The sequence below is a fragment of the Bidens hawaiensis genome, unplaced genomic scaffold (assembly GCF_021521415.1).
Source record: "Bidens hawaiensis isolate Kalapana, Puna unplaced genomic scaffold, B.hawaiensis_p1.1 tig00031241_1, whole genome shotgun sequence".
NCBI lineage: Eukaryota > Viridiplantae > Streptophyta > Magnoliopsida > Asterales > Asteraceae > Bidens > Bidens hawaiensis.
In genome coordinates this window covers 9,952-28,671 of record NW_027505210.1, presented here as the reverse complement: position 1 = coordinate 28,671, position 18,720 = coordinate 9,952, and the positions used below count along the sequence as shown (strand labels likewise).

At 36.8% G+C, this 18,720-nt stretch overlaps 3 protein-coding genes across 3 annotated transcripts; 2 read left to right on the top strand and 1 right to left on the bottom strand.

The window, feature by feature from the left end:
• The first annotated feature begins 2,957 nt into the window (after positions 1-2,957).
• On the top strand, positions 2,958-4,010 carry LOC143611497 (scarecrow-like protein 3). The gene has a single exon (XM_077085705.1). It carries the CDS (start codon positions 2,958-2,960, stop codon positions 4,008-4,010), a length of 1,053 nt encoding a protein of 350 aa, XP_076941820.1.
• A 7,153-nt stretch (positions 4,011-11,163) lies between these two features.
• Positions 11,164-14,883, top strand: LOC143611488 (tRNA (guanine(26)-N(2))-dimethyltransferase 2-like). Its single transcript, XM_077085695.1, has 12 exons — positions 11,164-11,313; positions 12,344-12,601; positions 12,679-12,766; positions 12,852-12,973; positions 13,067-13,206; positions 13,302-13,374; positions 13,480-13,568; positions 13,652-13,757; positions 13,834-14,046; positions 14,133-14,327; positions 14,412-14,489; positions 14,572-14,883. The coding sequence occupies exons 1-12, from the start codon at positions 11,164-11,166 to the stop codon at positions 14,812-14,814; spliced, it is 1,755 nt and encodes a 584-aa protein (XP_076941810.1). The 3' UTR covers positions 14,815-14,883.
• A 248-nt stretch (positions 14,884-15,131) lies between these two features.
• LOC143611495 (UDP-arabinopyranose mutase 1-like) lies at positions 15,132-16,951 on the bottom strand. The gene is made up of 4 exons (XM_077085704.1): positions 16,637-16,951; positions 15,792-16,042; positions 15,537-15,705; positions 15,132-15,455 (listed from the first exon to the last, which is right to left on the bottom strand). Exons 1-4 carry the CDS (start codon positions 16,949-16,951, stop codon positions 15,132-15,134), a joined length of 1,059 nt encoding a protein of 352 aa, XP_076941819.1.
• Positions 16,952-18,720: the final 1,769 nt, after the last annotated feature.

The following is an 18,720-nucleotide window of genomic DNA, read 5'->3' as shown; positions in this document are numbered from 1 at the left end:
CACTTAATCACATAATTTACAAGCATTATGATATGAAACAAATACATACGAGACACATATGCAAATTTTGATTTAGAACATGAAACATGAAATAATAATAAAAAGTTTGTAATGTGTTGCACCCCAAAATGTTAAAAGATGAAAAAAGGGTTATGAAAACTCACATGATAAACTTTAAGCGAGCGAGCTGAAATGGGCGAGTTCCGTTCAACAAGCGACCCTAGAAAATATTTCTAGGTTCAATATACGATTCAAGAAATAAATGAAAATGAAAGACTTTGAAGAATCCGATTCATGGTTTAGTGTTTTAAACCTTTGAAAGCAAATATATATATTTACTCTACAATTGCATTTTTAGACTTTTCAACGTAAAATTTATAAGTTGGTTACTTTTAATTATTTTATAAAAAGTTGGATTATATTATATTTTAGTCACGTTAATAACCCGCACACGTTTCGAGAAAAATCCAAAACGGGCCTAAAAAGTGTGAAAACGAGTTTAAGCAAGTGGTTCGTGTTCGGTTTGACACAAATTCGAATTACGTCAAATTTGGTTCCGACATGGCAAAAATATTATTTTAGAATTTTGGATATGAAAGTTCAATTTTTAGAAGTTAAAAATACAAAAATATCCAAACTTTAACCGAACGGTCGCATACGCGAGCCAAGTTCTTTTTTGAGGAATTAACACCGTTGTCAAATTACTTTCGACACGACATCAAGTTCTACATGATGAAAACATGCAGAAAAATAACATAAACATACCCGAAGATGGAACACGAGAATAAAAGAAGAAACTTGAAACTTGAATGGTTTGACTTTTAAAAGTCAAAATTGCGAGAAATCACCAAATAACTAGCAAAGAAAAGAAATTTCCTAAATTGAGTGGGTGTAAAGTGAAATGCAAAGAAGAAGAGTCCAATTTATAAATTAATAATTGCACCCATGGGTGTTTGAAGTCATTTGATTTGGTCAAGATAATTTAATTGTGTTGAATACCATTGAAAGCATCTAATTAATCAAAATGAAGGAAAAAACATAGGATTTATGGTCAACGATGATTAATATCATCATAAAATGCAAAACAAAACATAACACATTTGAAATAGCCATGAATTGGAGTAATTGCAAAGATTAAACAAGAAAAACGAAACATGTATGCATGTCACGCATAGTGACGGACCAAGGATCCTTCGACTAGATTTACATGCAACAAAGGTACAAAATACATGAATAAAACTTGTGATTAAAATTGTAAAAATTAAATAAAATTATATTAAATTTAAAATATAAATTAACAATAAATGAAAATCCGAATTATATAAAAAACACGGGTTGGGTTTCGGGTTTTAAAAATTGACGAATGTCACATGCTTTACATGCGTGCCGGCGCTGGGTTACCCGTTTTGCGTGTACCGGTGCCCGATAATGCGTTTCGCTGTAATAGGCCCCTGGTTACGCATTTCGAGCGCCATGGGCTCTGCTTCCCGTTACAAGCGTACAGGCGGCGCCTAGTTACACTTTGGCGCGTATGGGCACCCGGTTGCCCATTTCACGTGTACCTTCATTCGATTAAATAAGCTGGGATCTTAAGTTTTACTTATATAGTAGGCTTTTAATTATCTTGGACTTCTAATAAAACTTTGAAATGCTAGTTTTGAACTTTTAAAGTTTTTTAGAAGTAGCTTAATATAATTTAAGGGGGTAACGTAATATATAAAACGTAAAGAAAAGAATTCGCTTCGCAAAAAAAGTTAAGAAATAGGGAATTCTTTTCTTGCCTTCAAGTAAATCAAGCTACATCCTTCCCAGTGTCTTAACTCTCTTCGCCAACACCTTTTTTAATGTTTAATTGCCACTGGAATTTGTAAGTGTATGAGTAAAAAACAACACATGCTTAGTTTTATTTCTTTTTCTTATTTATAGCATATACAATTTCCTCATTCTCTTCCACGATTTGAATTATTATTGATACTAATTGATATGAGAGACACGAAGGAATATTATATTAACAATTTTCCCTTATCTCCCTTCCACATATGATCTAGGTTTAGTTCATGTCCCTAATATTTTAAAATCCAATTAACTTTTATGTAACTATTATCTTTTCAAAAAATGATACCATAAATCTAAAATTCTTTTTTTATATGACTATAATATTACTATATAAATTTTTATAACATAGTTTTATTTAGATATACAATATATGTGTGAGAAAACCGTAGTTATAACTGGTCACCACCGCATGCACATTTTATTATATATGTTGGCCATCTAACCACAACTATTGTTTTGTCACTTTCTCCCACTCTTTTGAGTATGTGGTTCCATTGCTTAGATAAAATAACATATTCGGTAAACTATTCATTTGGCATTACTCATTTAACATTTAAGGTAAGGACTAAGGTTACAAAGTGGCATGATTCTGTCAACTTTACCCCTAATTTTATTAAATTAATGCTAAACTTGCTACAATCCCAACAAAAGTGCCAAATTTCAACACATATTCCCCTTGTCTCACTCCCATATTTTGCCCGGCACTTGTCTTAAATTTGGTCTGCTTGCCCAACTCTACATAAGCTCCCAAACACTTAGTTTTGGTTTCATACTACCCCACAAACACTTATTTAACATAACCCCATTAGCAACTTACAAATTTCACTTCAATTTTGGTTGATCTTGATTTGTATAATCATTTACTTTAAGTCTTGAATTTTACTCTTTGGTTTGTGAAATCCATCGATGAGTTCATCATTTCCTTTAACGAAACCAGATGTGACCCTTTCTTTAACCACACCATCCTCTAATACTTCACACTCGTTTAAGCCGGAAGAACGAAGTGTTAAACTCATCCAACTCTTGCTAACTTGCGCCAACCATGCATCATCCGGCATATCCACCGCGCTGATACGTGCCTTCGTCGTATATCGCAATTGGCGTCGGTCACAGGTGACTCTATGCAGCGGTTGGCTGCTAGGTTTGCTGCTGCACTGGCAAACCGGATAATTACACGTTGGTCCGGGGTTTATAGGGCTCTAAATCATTCAGAGCTCACGAGCCCAAACCTAGGTTGGGCTCGTGAAGCTCACTCTATGTTTCCCAAATCATTTCCTTACATGACATTTTCCTATGTTGTCTTGGCCCAAACCTTGGTTGAAGCCATGTCTTGGGACCGGGTGATCCACATCATCGATGCGGGTTGGGGTGATCCACAACTTTGGGCTCAACTTTTAACTAAGCTTTATCAAGGCCCAAGGGGCCCACCCGAAGTAAAGATCACATGTGTTAGTGATAACAAAAAGTTACTAGATGATTTGGGCACAATACTTAGGAAAGAGGCTAAAAGCTTGGATATGACATTCCAATGTAACCCTCTAAATGTCACTATATTGGACCTCACACCAGACATGCTTGACATAAGGCCCCATGAAGCCTTGACATTTGTATCAATATTAAATCTTCATGTATTATTGGCGGGTGATGATCATGTTGACTCGTACTTCAAGGTCAACGTAAACAAAGACCCAATAAGCGAAAATAAAAAGGTTTCAGATTTCTTAAAAATGCTACGCTCGATGTCACCAAAACTAGTATTACTAGTTGAACAAGAGTCGGATCACAACTTACCATGTTTGGTGGACCGTGTTGTCGAGGGGTTACATTATTATAGCGCGGTTTTTGACTCAATTGATACTATCTTTACCATGGGGGAGATCTCGGGTGAAGATCGGGTCAGGCTTGAGGACAGGGTCGGGAAAGAAATCTTGAACATTGTCGCACGCGAAGGACTTGAGAGGGTTGAGAGGCATGAAAGGATAGCTAGGTGGGCTGCTCGATTTTCACGGGCCCAGTTCAGGCCTGTGAACTTGTGGCTTGAGGCTATGGAGGAAGCCCAACAAGTAATAGAGGCTTGGGGGTTGGTTGGCTATAAAGTAGTTACTAACAGGCCCGGTTTTATGATGTGTTGGCATGATCGGCCCATCTATTCAATTTCGGCATGGATTATTTAATTATATTAGGCGAATAATGAGGGGATTATTACTAAAAAAATAAATAAATGATTCACTATGGTTGTTGAATAATATGTCAATCATTCACACCTGTAAAGATGTTATTTGTATTTTTATTATTTATTTAAAATAAGTTGTTCACCAAACCTAAAAACTATACATTTCTTAATGCACACGCGTATATTAAACTATATCTATCTATAATATATATAAACGAAACCCCTAAAATCCTATGTATCACGATGTGGTCGCTCCCCCTTTTTATGAAAGCCACTATATTGCTTGATTTTTAAATGAAGGTCTCTCATTGATTTAACCTAAATTCATGAGTATGGGTCTTACCAAAACCAAATAGCTCTTAAACGGGTTATAACATCTCATTAAATTAAAAATTAATCTCACCAAATATTTGATGTGAAAATCCTATAAAATAGGGATATACAAAAAATTAATATATGATTTTTTTTAAAATTATATTATTTATAATTAATAAACAATTTTATAGTAAAAAACATAAGCGGGTCATGGGTCACCAAATCCATATAGCTTTTAAACGGGTTATAATATATCATTTATTTATGAAACTCTTTCATCATCAAACCCTAAGTATATTATTAACTTTCTTACAATTAAGAAAATTAAAATCCAAAAAATAAATATTAAAAGACGAAAAATGTAAAACAATCATTCTCGCAAGCCATTAGATTGCTTTATTTGTAACTAAATGCTTCTCACGCATTTAACCCGAATTCACGGGTAAATGTCTTACCAAACTCAGATAGCTCTTAAACATGTTATAACATCTCATCATATTAAAAATTAATCTTATCAAATAATTGATATGAAAATTCTATAAAATAGGGATATACTTAAAATTAGTATCTGATTTAATTCTAAAAAAGGGATATTATTTAAAATTAAAAACAATTTTATAGTAAAAAAACTAAGCGGGTAATGGGTATCATCAAACCCATATAGCTTTTAAACCGGATTATAACATATCATTTATTTGTGAAACCATTTTAATCATCAAACCTCAAGTATATTAATTATTAACTTTCTTACAATAAATAAATTTAAAATCCAAATATACATATATAAATATTAGAAACGATAAATGTAAAGCAACCCCTGTAATACGGGGGATAAAATCTAGTATGAGATATATACTATATTCTTACTGAGCATATAAAATATTGAAATTATATTTTGATATTTTCAGAATATTTAAAAGTTTTATGTCATCATCATCATCATCGTACTCAGTATATCCCACCAATAGCAATGCTATGGTAGGGTCTGAGGAGGGTAAGATGTAGACAGCCTTACCTCTATCCCATAGGGATAGAGAGGCTGCTTCCGGTGAGACCCCCGGCTCGATAGTAGTTTTGAATCAAGCCTTGGACATAAGACACATAACACTCAATCATCGGGACACCGGCTGATTGGTGCATGTGCCCTTGTCTTTCGGCTATCAACGCCACCACATGATGCCTGATTAACCTTCCGCCACTTTTAACGTTATTTTCACGTGATTAGTAAAACAACGTCAAAATTAGTGCAATTTTACTTTTGCCCACCCAAGGGTTCACACATATATACATTATATGTGCGCACCGCAAGCAGGGCGTTATTTAAAAGTTTTATGTCTTGAACTGAATTGTTATACATGCATATCTGTGTATTCTTGGTTTTTAGTGTGTACGTGAGACTTCAGAGAGAAATACGATAGGGCAAGAATAACCAAGTTTCTTAAATGTCTTACTAAGAGATAACTTTACACAATATTAACCAACTTTACATACATCTTCGTAAGAGATAAATTCACATGCCATTTTTAAAGAAACAAGTTAAAATGAAAAGCGATACAAAAATGAGAAGTGTGATAAGGATGTGTAAAAGCCCCTAAAAAATTAATAAAAAAAATAACTCAAAATATAAATAAAAAATAAAAAAAAATTAAAATACCAAATGTTTTCCTCGTCATTCCCGATCCAAAACAAAAAAAAAATAATAAAAAAACTGAAGAAAAGACACAATGCCAAGAAAAAAGACACAATGTCGAAAATAAACAAACAACACAATGATAAATAAATCAAGACACAATAGGTTGCAAATATAACACAATGTTAAGTAATATAACACAATATCTAGAAGAAAAAAAAGACACCATGTTAGGGAAAAAACACAATTAATAAGAAAATAAACAAAAAATACAATGATAAATAAAAAAACACAATAATATTTTTCTCAGCATTGTGTCTTTTTCAAAGTTTTTATTTTTTCTTTTTTTTATGATGTTATCTTTGAATATAATATAGTTTAGAGTAGCCAACCGGACTACTCTATTGAGTATTGGAGTGAAGAGATTAAAGTGTTGGATTAGAATTTGATGGGATAATTGCATTTGAATTTCACTACTAGCCAAGAAGATAACCCTCATGGATCCCAAAATTTTGTTTATTTCATTTTCACAATTTCACTATACTATAATAACCGAATATAATAGTTGCTGTGTAGATGCTATTTTGGACTCCACTATTATTAATAAAAAACATTACACCGTTATACAAATCTTATTTTTCTTAATTTTTGTCTGATTGTTGGTATGATTCAAGCAAGTTGAGTAGTAGGAATTTCAGGAGTGGTGCTACATTAATAAAGAAATTAAATATTAATTTTTAATTTAAATACAAAGAAAATTAAATAATTAATAATGAATAATCAATATATACGATCACCGGTTAAAATTTATAATAGGAGCTGGGACATGCCAACTTAACCCGATTCTCATGTACACATTTATACGATCTTTGTACAAGGCCCTCAATCCATGAGTCGCTGGGCTTGCGAATCTTGCCCAAGTATGAACGAGCACCGGCACTGGGTAATCCCCTTCCAGTTTTATAGTTATTCAATGAATATATGTAACATTAGCAATGGCTATAACCGGATAGTGATGCCTTGGCTCTGGACCATCTCTCATCGGGAAAAAAGTATGGCTGCTACGCAGTTTGAAAAGTATTAGAACACACTGGAATGTCTGAGTAGCAACGTGCCCATGGGCGGGTAATTAAAACCAACGGTTGCTGGGTGCATCTTGAACCATGCCGTAAAATTCTAAATGGTTAAAAGCCCTCTCAAAATATCCCAGTTGCTCCTTATTTAATCTTGCATTCCACCAATCTTTGTTCGTGTCCATCCCTTTCTTCATGGCAACCCTAACATCCTTCCAGGTTTTTTGGCCCACTCCTAAGCCCTCAGCAATTTCTCGAAAACTGCAGTTACTGTCTGGCCTTACGTCTTTGATTTTTGATATGCACGGTTAAGACCTGGTGGGTACGACGTGCGTATACCTCTGTAGTGTTGCAACTCCATTTGGATCAACCACTAAAGAAAAATTGATGTCAGGTCCCGTATCTTGTTTCTTAGATGATCGTTTTAATGGTTTAGGAGGGGCATCTTAAACTGTGACTAGGGCTGGGAATGTGAACGCTCTAAGAATAAGGGGGTTTTGTTTATGTTCGGTGACGATGAAGGGGTGTATGAGGAAGGGATATACGAGTTGTGTCTCATGGGCTCGGGTTTTTTTTATTGCTGGCTTACATTTGGATGCCCCCGAGGGTCCTCACGTTTCCCAGGCTCCTTTTTATTTGAGTTGCTGGGAAGAATAGACCACATCTTCAATAAAAAAAACTTTTTTTTTCTGTTTTCGATCGGTTCGGATCAGAATCGTTTGTTTTATCTCGTCTAGTTTTGCCTCGAAGTATGACTCTTCTTCTTGTACACGTCCACCCGATCGAAATCAAGCTTTCTTCAGAACGGGTCTATTGATTTTAGTGGAAAAGGTACGTCTGTATCTAAGTATTTCTCTGGCTCACAGGTATACGGAAACCTGATAGATGTTCGTAACTAGTGTCCGCACGAAGATCCAGCCTTGATCATCTTTTCATACTTACAATACTCCTTTTCAAGTAGTGTAAGAGCCTGAATCAACACCTTAAATGTAGATGTTGATCAGTTCTTTATGTAAGTAATAGAAAACATGAACAATAATAAACCTATGAACCTGTTACAGCAGGGAGAGTAGTAACCGTAGCAGAGTATCATGTAGTTGACATGTTTGTCATCTTGATCGAGTTCCTTTTTAGGATGTATAGTTAAGGATAGTGTTAGAGTTCTTCAGAGGAACCTGGTTTGGGAGAGAGGAAGTATACAAAATTGTATATGTGTTTTTTATTAGGTTATGATGTTAATTTTTATCTCTCTTTATACACACAAGGGGAACCCTTTATTAGTTAATTAAAGGTAATATGGTCCATCAACAATTACCAAACTAATATATGATAATGTATAATTAATATTTTGATATAATATTATATAAATGATTATAATTTCCACATATAAATAAACAGATATTAATATTTATTCTTACAATTTCCTGTAAACACATGTAGGTTATGGTCTTTCTTCAGCTTAATACGGTAGGTTTAAAAGGTTCCTCCGATTTCAACCTCCTGGGCTTCTACAACCTCAAGGTCATCAGCCCTAGTTGAGTGGAGCTTGTTGTTGGTCCCGCCAAGGTGCCTTTTGAAGTTCGTGTGCTGACTCTCAACTCGGTTTGTTGTATGCCCACCGAAGTTTAGTCGGTCGTCAATCCAGCAAGATACAAACTTTCTCGTGTATGGCACCAACCAGTTCCCACGAATATAGTCTCAGATCTCTGGAAAAAGAAAAAACATAAATTAATGAAATTTACGAGGACTATCAGTAACTGTATGTGTATGAAAGACTTACCTTGTTTACTGTGTCCTGCTAACGTTTCTTGCAACCTCCCGAGGTTATATTCGTAATCATGGACCGTGGACGACTCACACAGTACCTTCCACGAGTACGCGAAATCTTCCCTGATTTATGTCTGTTACAGACTCTTCCATTTTTCTTTATATTCTCCCATATGTGCCACCTGCATAGGTTTTTGGTAGCACACGGGAAGACTGTGTCACACGACTTCATCAAGGCTAGGTCTCTGTCCATGACTATCACGCGCGACTCAATGCAATCCTCGAGCATAGACCTTTGAGCCGCTCAAGGGCCCACATGAAGTCCTATTCTCGTTCCCTAGATATAACCATTTGGGTGATACAGAACGACTTCGACGTTGATGTCACACCAACAAACTGAACAAACAGTCATTTGTACATGTTGGTGTTGTACGTAGTGCCAATCAATAACACATGGGGGAACACATGCCACATTTTAAACGATTTATCATGACAGAAGAAAACATCCTCCGTCTTGTTGGTGGAATGGTTCTCCCGTGTCTGGTACATGAACCCATTATTGTGCATGAAGTTTTCAAATACATGCATCTGGTTTAATAGGATGTTAATAAATTCTTTTAAACATTCTCTTTAAGAAGTCAAATTCAGAACGTGAACCTACATGGGGGTATTGCCAACTTTAATTTCATTTTTAAACTCTTCTATAAAATTGTATATGTTCTTCTCAATACAGTTGTTGTTGGGATACCGTTGCCGTAAGAGTGACAAGATTTTTTTAGGCTTCATGCCCTGCGTTTGTAACGTCACAATCATATCAACTTCCACGTCAGTATGATCACTATCACCTTCGTTACCAGAAATATTTACGGCGTACTCGTTGTGACCCGTCTCTTGAGCGATATCACGAATGTGGTCAGATTCTGTTTGTGACCGATACGACTCTTCTAATGGTAAGTGGTATGGACGCTGACTACTAGAATACGACTCTTTTGCATGAAGCAGGTACGAAGGCTAGCAACGTAATACGGATTTTCTGGTAACTGGTACGACGGTTGACTATAAGGTTATTCTGACCGTGACCAGTATGAAGTGCTGCTTCCCTCCACATCCAAAGGGTGACGGTCTTGTACAAAATACTCCTCACAAAAAATATGGTTAATATATATTATTTCAAAAATGACTAACGACTTTTAAACTAAATAAAAATACGGCAATACCTGGTTCAAATTTGGTAACTCCGGATGCTTGTCATAATCTACAAACCCCGGTTCCTCGTTCAAATATGGAATATTCGACTCTTCGTTTGACCTCGGAAATAACTCGTTCCACAACCACGACATTTTTTGCCTTTTACAATCACAGTGCTACGTGAAAATGAGGGTTTTTTTTTCCTTTACGAGAATGGTCGCGTGTGTTTGTTGCACATATGCATGATAATATATATAACAATTAGGGAGAGGTAGGAGACTTTTGGCTGAATAATTCAACTTTAACCCTATAAGCCACGGATAGAACTATCCATGGCCGATAAGTCTATATATAACAATGGGGAGAGGGAGGAGTCTTCTGGCTCAATAATTCAATTTTGATCCTATACGTCATGGATAGACCTATCTGTGGCGGATAGTACAAGTTTACATTTGATTTAATAGCCGCATGTCTCATGTACCCAATCGACCCCGAATAAGTCAGTACGTGACCTATCTGTGGCTGATTGGGTCAACGACAGATGTCACCTCGTACCTATAGAAGGACCAATGCTTTAAAAACAGGCCGGTTGAACCAGATTTCGCATAGCAAGCTGGTATTTTAAGCCCAGGCTTTTACCGACAACTCGGCTTTAAGTCTGAGAAATATTTGATATTTCGGCCCATATTTTTTCAAAATTACTTTTAATCGAATAATTAACATTTAAATGTATAAACTTTAGGACTATTTTTTAAAGTGAGTCCTTTTGTATTATTTTTTTAATAGGGATTACATTTTGGATTATTTTTTTATTATGAAATCATTTACATTTGGATTATTTTTGAAGTTCAAGTTGCATTTATAGGTAATTATAAGATAAACTATTCAACTGGTTAAACCTTTCGATATCACCCCGTTCTACTGATTATACCATTTATAGCTTAATCCGATACGAGTAAAAAACCGGTTTTTAAAACACACTTCTCTTCTCCCAATTTGTAGTATTTTGAGGATTAAAAAAAAAAAACTGTTTGGAAAATTGTAAAATAGGGTTTGCAGTTAGAAGTTTATAAACTGCTCAACTTGAATGTTTCTCTTTCTTTCTTTCACAAATATCTTTCACCATCATCACCTGCCGTCGTTAAATCACCACCGCCGGAACTACAACAATCTTATTATAAATGGGTAGCAGCGTTGAGGCGACAAAAACAGGGGAACAAACACCCACCCACCAGCCGCCTTTTGATCTGACTGGTTACACCGTTATCAAAGAAGGCGAAGCTGAGATTTTGATGCACAAGAAGAATGAAGTCTTTTATAACAAAGCCCAGGTTAATCTTTTGTTCTGTTTTCATTGTCAGTTGTTGAAATATGATGCTGTGTCTTGTGGGTATGGTGTATTATGCTTAAATTTACCTGCTTTTGCTGGTTAAAGTTAACCTGTGAACTGGGAATGGTTTGTTTTGATGGTAAATTGCTGAGTTTGGTAGATCAATGGCTACTAGGGTTGTTTCCTTGTTTTTAGAATGTATGGTTTGATTTCAAGAATCATTAATTTGGTACAAGTTGTTACCTTTTTAACGATTAGCGATCGGTAGGGATTTATCGGATTCGAATTTCATATGTTGTATTTAAAAATTATATATACCATACACATACACACATAGTTTTGACAGACTTTGATTAAAATTTGACCAATTTGGACCGGTTTTGACCGGCTGCCGATTAGCTGAAATTGAATCGGTCACTCGCCGATTACTGAATTTCACAACAGTGATTGTACTTAAGAGTAGAGGTGCACAAAACGGTTTAAAACTTAAAACCGGTTTGGGTTGAAACCGGTTCGGTTTGGTCAATAAAAGTCAAAACCGGTTTATGATTGGTTTTGGTTCGGGCTTAAACCGGTTTCTTGACCAGATTACGATCGGTTTCGGTTCGGGTTTTGACCGGTTTCGGTTCGGGTTTTAAGACTGGTTTTTGCTCGGTTTTGGCCGGTTTCGGTTCGGTTAACCGGTTTAGAACCGGTTTTGGTGGAGAAAACTACAAACCAATTCCAAACCTACGGTTTCAAACCTGTTTCTACATAATCAGTTTTAAACCGGTTCGATTTCAGTTTGATTTTCGGGTCAGTTTGGTTAACCGGTTTAGTTGCCTACCTCTACTTAAGAGAGGTACAAACATTTGATTATCAGTTAGTTTTTTATTGCAGCTTCTTCTAAAATGATTATTTCACCTCCAAGTAATTGGATATATAGAAACTGCATATATTCAACTTGTAAAATAATTAGATATTTTAGACTTGAGTATTCAGAGTTATATCATTATTGATAAGTTCTAACGGCACATATATATGAATATCAGGTCAATAATAGAGACATGTCAATTGCGGTACTGAGGACATTTATTAAAAAACGGAAAGAAGAGCACGAGGCATATTTATCTAAAAAGATGAATAAGGCATCAAAAGTATCAGAAAACCGTGATTCTAATGGAATCTCCAATGGTGAAGGTGAATCTTTAAAAGAGATGCCCGAAGGTGAACCGTGTAGCAATGGTGACGAACCCGAGAAACCACTAGAGAGAAAAAATCCGGAACTAAAACCGCCACGAGTTCTCGAGGTTCTAATCTTTTTTCTTTCTTTTAAAATTTTGATATTTAAGAGAATATTAATGTAAGGTTAACTTTGGATTGATAGGCTTTGTCAGCTTCGGGATTAAGAGCTCTTAGATATGCACGCGAAGTGGATGGGATTGGACAAGTTGTAGCACTAGATAATGATAAAGGTGCGTTGTTGTTGTTATTATTTTGTTTTTTGAGATTAATTATGTTGCATTTTGCATATTGATATTTATTATTGGTTTTGTGCAGCATCTGTTGAAGCTTGCAGGAGAAACATAAAGTTTAACGGTTCGGCTGCGAGTGAGAAAGTGGAATCAAATTTTGCTGATGCTCGAATCTATATGCTCACTCATCCTAAGGAATTCGATGCGGTATGGATATGTGTTTATAATTATAATATAATTAATCGCATATATGATTATAAGTTTATAACCATAAATAATGATTTAATTGTTGATTTTCAGGTTGATCTTGATCCGTATGGCTCACCCTCTGTGTTCCTGGACTCTGCGGTTCAGTCAATTGCTGATGGCGGGCTGCTAATGTGCACCGCAACAGATATGGCAGTTTTATGTGGTAGCAATGGAGAAGTCTGTTATTCGAAGTATGATTATATATTCTTTTTGCTTTTTGAAATACCTGATTGTTATTGTTAAAAAGACATTTACGCCCTTATCTAATGCCAAAATCATGAGCTAGATACGGTTCATACCCTTTGAGAGGAAAATACTGTCACGAAATGACTTTGCGGATCGTCCTTGCGTGCATTGAGGTAATTCATATACTTTGAACCATTTTTAATAAATGTAATAACAAAACAATTAAAATGGTATAAATATTTTGTAATTTTTGGATATTTGTATTCTTTTGAGCTTAGAGTCATGCAAATCGGTACAAGAGATACATTGTCCCCGTGTTATCCGTTCAGATGGATTTTTACGTTCGCGTATTTGTTCGAGTTTACACGTAAGTATCCCTCGTGCCATTAATTACCAAATTATGCCATCGTGGCAATTTCATCATACTTACTAGCTTCTCAATATATTTAGTTCCGCAAGTGCAATGAAGAATACACCACTTAAGCTCTCATACGTTTACCAATGTGTCGGCTGTGATTCCTTTCATCTTCAACCAATCGGGAGGACTGTCTCAAAAGTATACTTTTTTCTAAAACCTTCCATTTGTAAATCAATTAACTTTATATTTAATCATCTTCATTTTTTTTGTGAAGAACACTAGTGTGAGATATCTTCCCGGGTTTGGGCCGGTGGTCCCACAAGAGTGCAGTGACTGTGGCAAGAAATATAACATGGGCGGGCCCATTTGGTCCGACCCTATTCATGATCAAGATTGGGTCACATCCATTTTAGCAGATGTTAAAGCTATGAAGAATCGATATCCCGCCTTCAATAGGATTTCTGCTGTTCTAACAACCATCTCTGAGGTAGGGTCTGCTTATTAGGTAACGGGTCAAAACGGGTCGTTAGAAAGAAGTTGTGTAATCATTTACTTGAACTTTAAATTCATCAGGAACTGCCCGATGTTCCTCTTTTCTTGAGTTTGCATAATCTATGTGGGACCCTCAAGTGCACATCCCCGTCAGCAGTAATATTCAGATCGGCTGTGATCAATGCTGGATATCGTATTTCTGGAACTCATGTAAACCCGTTGGGGTTAAAATCTGATGCTCCTATGGATGTCATTTGGGATATCATGCGTTGTTGGGTAAGCTTTTCTTATTTAAACAGTTTAATAATCCTTATCACACCTTTTAATCGTTCGTTTTGTATAAATATTATTTTATTCAAGGTTAAAAATCATCCGGTGAAAGAGCAATCGGCTGATCAGTCTGGAAGCGTGATCCTTGCCAAAGAACCCGTTCTACAGGTAATCTCACGCCTCGTTTTTATTATTATTTTTAAAATCCATATATTTTATTTTTTAAAAAAATCTTTTTATGTTTATATAGGCTAATTTTGCCCAAGCGGTTGCATCGCTTAGCAAAGCTCAGAGCAAGAAGGTTGCACGTTTTCTTCCGAATCCAGAAAGACACTGGGGCCCGAAACTTAGGGCTGGTCGGACCATAACCAGCAAACATGTCTCTTTATTGGGTGCAGATGTGGTGAATGGCGTGCTTAACAATGATGAACAAGAAGCTGAAGAGCCTCAAGTTAAGCGTCAAAAGACAGAAGACCCGAATTCCCTTTCGTGAAGAAAGTTATAATCGAGAGCCCGTTTTTTATTTATGGATGAAAGTTCTTTATAAATTTTGAATGTTTGTTAGTTTTTCAAACACGATTAAGCTTTGTTCTAGTTTCAACTTTCAAATCCCATGTTTTTCCACTAGTCAAAAACTTCATAATATTACAAACACTAATCAACGAGCTGGGCGTGATTCGGGCTTGGTCGATACAATGCGGTCTGGGCTGGTTACATAAACAAAAACGATAAATATAAACCATCTTTTTATTATTCTCACTCTCGTCCAAGATGACTTGTATAACCGTTTGTGTATTTGTGCATTGTTCGTCACTTGCTACTAACTGCCTTAGCCGGTGGGTTAAGTTCATCCCAAGCATCAATCCATGTAACCATCGCGTCCGCAAGCTTAACAAAGTACGGATCAATCTTCCCTAGCTTATCCTTAACCTGTTTAGCCAATTCTTTGTAGCATGACTGCACTGTGGTGCACTCTTTCGGGAGGATAGTGTCTTGGAAGAACGGGATCATCTCTTCTTGCCAAAATATGCCTTTGTATTCCTTTTTGAGGTTCACAAATGGATTGCTTGCCTTGCTATGCCAAATGTAGGGTAATCCCGTCTTGATCCCGAGTCCCAAATGGTCACATATAACCTACAAAATCGTTACACGTTTAGCTAGTAAACCAAAGTGATCAAAAGTCTGATTTGGTTTAAAAATTTGTCTAGTAAGTACCTTGACACACCAGCCAGCCCACATGTCATCATACCGGCCAATGGGCTGACCGTCACCCATGAGCCCGAAGTACATAGCTGGACCAACAAGGCTCCGGTCAAACGCGAGGTTCATTCCACACATAGGGAAGAGAACTCCCTTTGGGAGTGTCATGACTGCATCAACATACCTAAAAAAAGCCGAAACCAATATCAAACACAAAATATGAAAATATGAAACTATTGAACTTGGTTTTGTAGCGGTTTAATAATGCACCTTGTGTTTCTTTCTCGAGGCTTGACGAGCTGTGTTGGTGCATCGTAGTCTGGGATGTTGAGCCAAAGACCATGAGACACGGCGGTTGGAACACCTTCCCGGAGGCTAAATGGGTAGCCGCGAACAAAATCTGCACCATCTGAGAATGGGTCGTAAAGGGTGTTGAAGAAATAGGGAGTTGAAGGGTTAAGGAGGTTGTTGATGTGTTGTCTAAGTGCATCTATGTCCTTTCCAGTTGGATCCTTTGCAACCTATCATTATTGTCAAACAAATTAAAGCAATTCCAAAACATTCAACTTATAATGTAGGGTTGATATTTTATGACACTAATCATTTAACTCGACATGAAATTAAACGGGTTAGTGTTTGAGCGTTAATGACATGTCAAAAAATGTGTTTAAATGTCTTCACCCCGTTTATGACTTGTATAACACATTTAACTTATCGTGCTAAATTGGTTAAAACGTCAACATGATAATGACAGTATGATACACTTATTACCCCTTTATTACAAACGATATAACTTTATAGTTTTATTTAAAATATGCTATACTTAAATATATTATAATTAAATTTAGACAGTAGTAGTTTTTTATTATATATCATGTTATATATGTCTTATTATTAACCATGTTTATCTTGTCATTCTAAACGAATCATGTCATTCATATTATCATATTACTTATACTTGCTCATGTTAAATGTGTCGTGTCTTTTATGTTTTATAATTGCTTATAATTTAATTATGCTAAACGGGTCGTGTTGTGTAACCCGCTTATCAAGCATGTCTTGTTAAAAGTAGCATGTTGATGGATCTCTAATTTAAAAAAGAAAAAAAAACTCACAAAGCAATCATCATCAATGGTGAAGATATACTTCTTCTTGGAAACCATGTAGCCGAAGCACCGGCAAGCCGAATCCTTAAACGAGATGCACGAAGCCTTCGGACCCAAGATCTTGTTAATATCATTACGATTATAAAGCTCGTAATCAAAGCCATCAGGGACCTTGATGGACCTAGATGGATCACCATCTTGAACAATGATCAAATGATAGGGTTGAAAGAAGGGTCTCCACATCTCAAGAAAGTCGAGGTTGCGAATGGTGGGTATGACGATATCGAGCTCATCTTTGAGAGGGAATGTTGAAGAAGCAGCCATGTTGCTCCAAAAAGAAATTAATGAGAGAGAGTGTGTTATATAAGTATATAAGAAATGAGATAACTATGTACTCGGGGTTGCAATGGCTAGGAATTGTTCAAAGTAATATAATTTTGCCGACTTTGTTGCCTTTCCTAGTGACTCATTTAAGTATAAGGTTATATTTACTATTTAGAGGTCATACTCACGATTTTGTAGTAGTCATGCATCAATATACCTTTTCTTCTTAGATTTATTATTTATTACTCTTTACTAAATGGTGTTTAACAAATTAACAACCTTCTATTCATCTTCATCGTTACGGCGATATGCTCATGTAGTTCTTGCTTGTGTGTCTGATGTGTAAGAACCCTAATTTAATTCCCTTTTATCTCCAATTTCCGATTTCTTAAAAACTTTGAATATTTACTGAAGAGACGTGGATCGACTCACTGGTAGACGATCTACTTTCCTCGGGTGTGATTATGCTATTCCACCGATGGTTCTCTGGAATCTGGGTTCTTCCACCTACAAAATGAACAGCACCGTCAACTTACCCCTCAGAAAGAGACAGAGGGGTCCTCTTTGGGGTAACCCTCGGTGTGAGAATAAGTGTTTGTAGGAGAAGATAATAATATGAGAGTAAGGAAATGGGAGTGTATTGCTTAATATAGCTGAATACTCTGTAATTGGATGTGATTGTCTGTGTTCTTCCTTGTGGAGTTGATGTGATATTTATAGTGCTAGGGTTTCCACTGATTGGGTTCAGCCTTGTTGGCCTCCTCCAATTGCTTTGCGCCACGTGTCCTCTGGGACACCTGGTGCTTTTTCATTGGTTATGATCACGTGGTAGCACATGGGTTTTGCTGAGTTGTCCACCTTTCATTGGCAGCTGTCAACATCAGCATATTCTTATTCCTTAAAAAGATACCTTCTGGAAGGTTGTCTGACGTGCACCATCAAGGTTGCCCTAATCCTGATTTGGATAAGGACGAGGTTGATTATGTGCATGTGTGATACGCGCCTATCCTGAGGATGCGCGAGGTCTTCTCTTTATTCTCACGCGCAGATGTTTCATGCGCAGATGTGATATGCACAAGCATGTGATATGCGCCACGCGCGGATGCGCCACGCGCAGATGTGATATGCGTGAGCATATGTGATGCGTGAGCATATGTGATGCGTGAGCATATGTGATGCGTGAGCATATGTGATGCCTGAGCATGTGATGCCTGAGCATGTGTGATGCCTGAGCATGTGATGCATGAGCATATGTGATATGCGTGAGCATATGTGATATGCGCCATGCGCATAGGTTTTGGCTTTGTGCCTTCTTGATTTCAAGCCTCTTGTCTATATCTTGTGGGTTGACCCGCCTCGCTCGGTGTTGAGGCGGGTACATACCTCTTCAAGCCCCCCCAGTCTAATGTGTGTCTTGTCTCGAACGAGCGAGGTAAGATAGATATTAGACTTAATAGGTTGCTCTTTTTAATAGGGTTTGTCTTTTCTTCTTATTACTCATCGTTGCGCGAAATTCTATCCTTTTGGCTGAAAACAAATCGTCCCTGTACGTGGTTGGTTGTTGCTGACATGCGTCAGTGATGGAGACGTGTCAGACCTTTCGTGTGCTCGAGGTGCTACAGTTGCCTTTCATGTCTCCTCACATAGTGTCAGGAACACGTGTCGCGCTCGCGTTGGTCCGTACCTGCGAGTGGTGGCGCGTGAACTACGGTAGCAGCTGTATCGTTTCTTTTCGTGTCCCCTCACACAGTATCAGGGACACGTGTCGC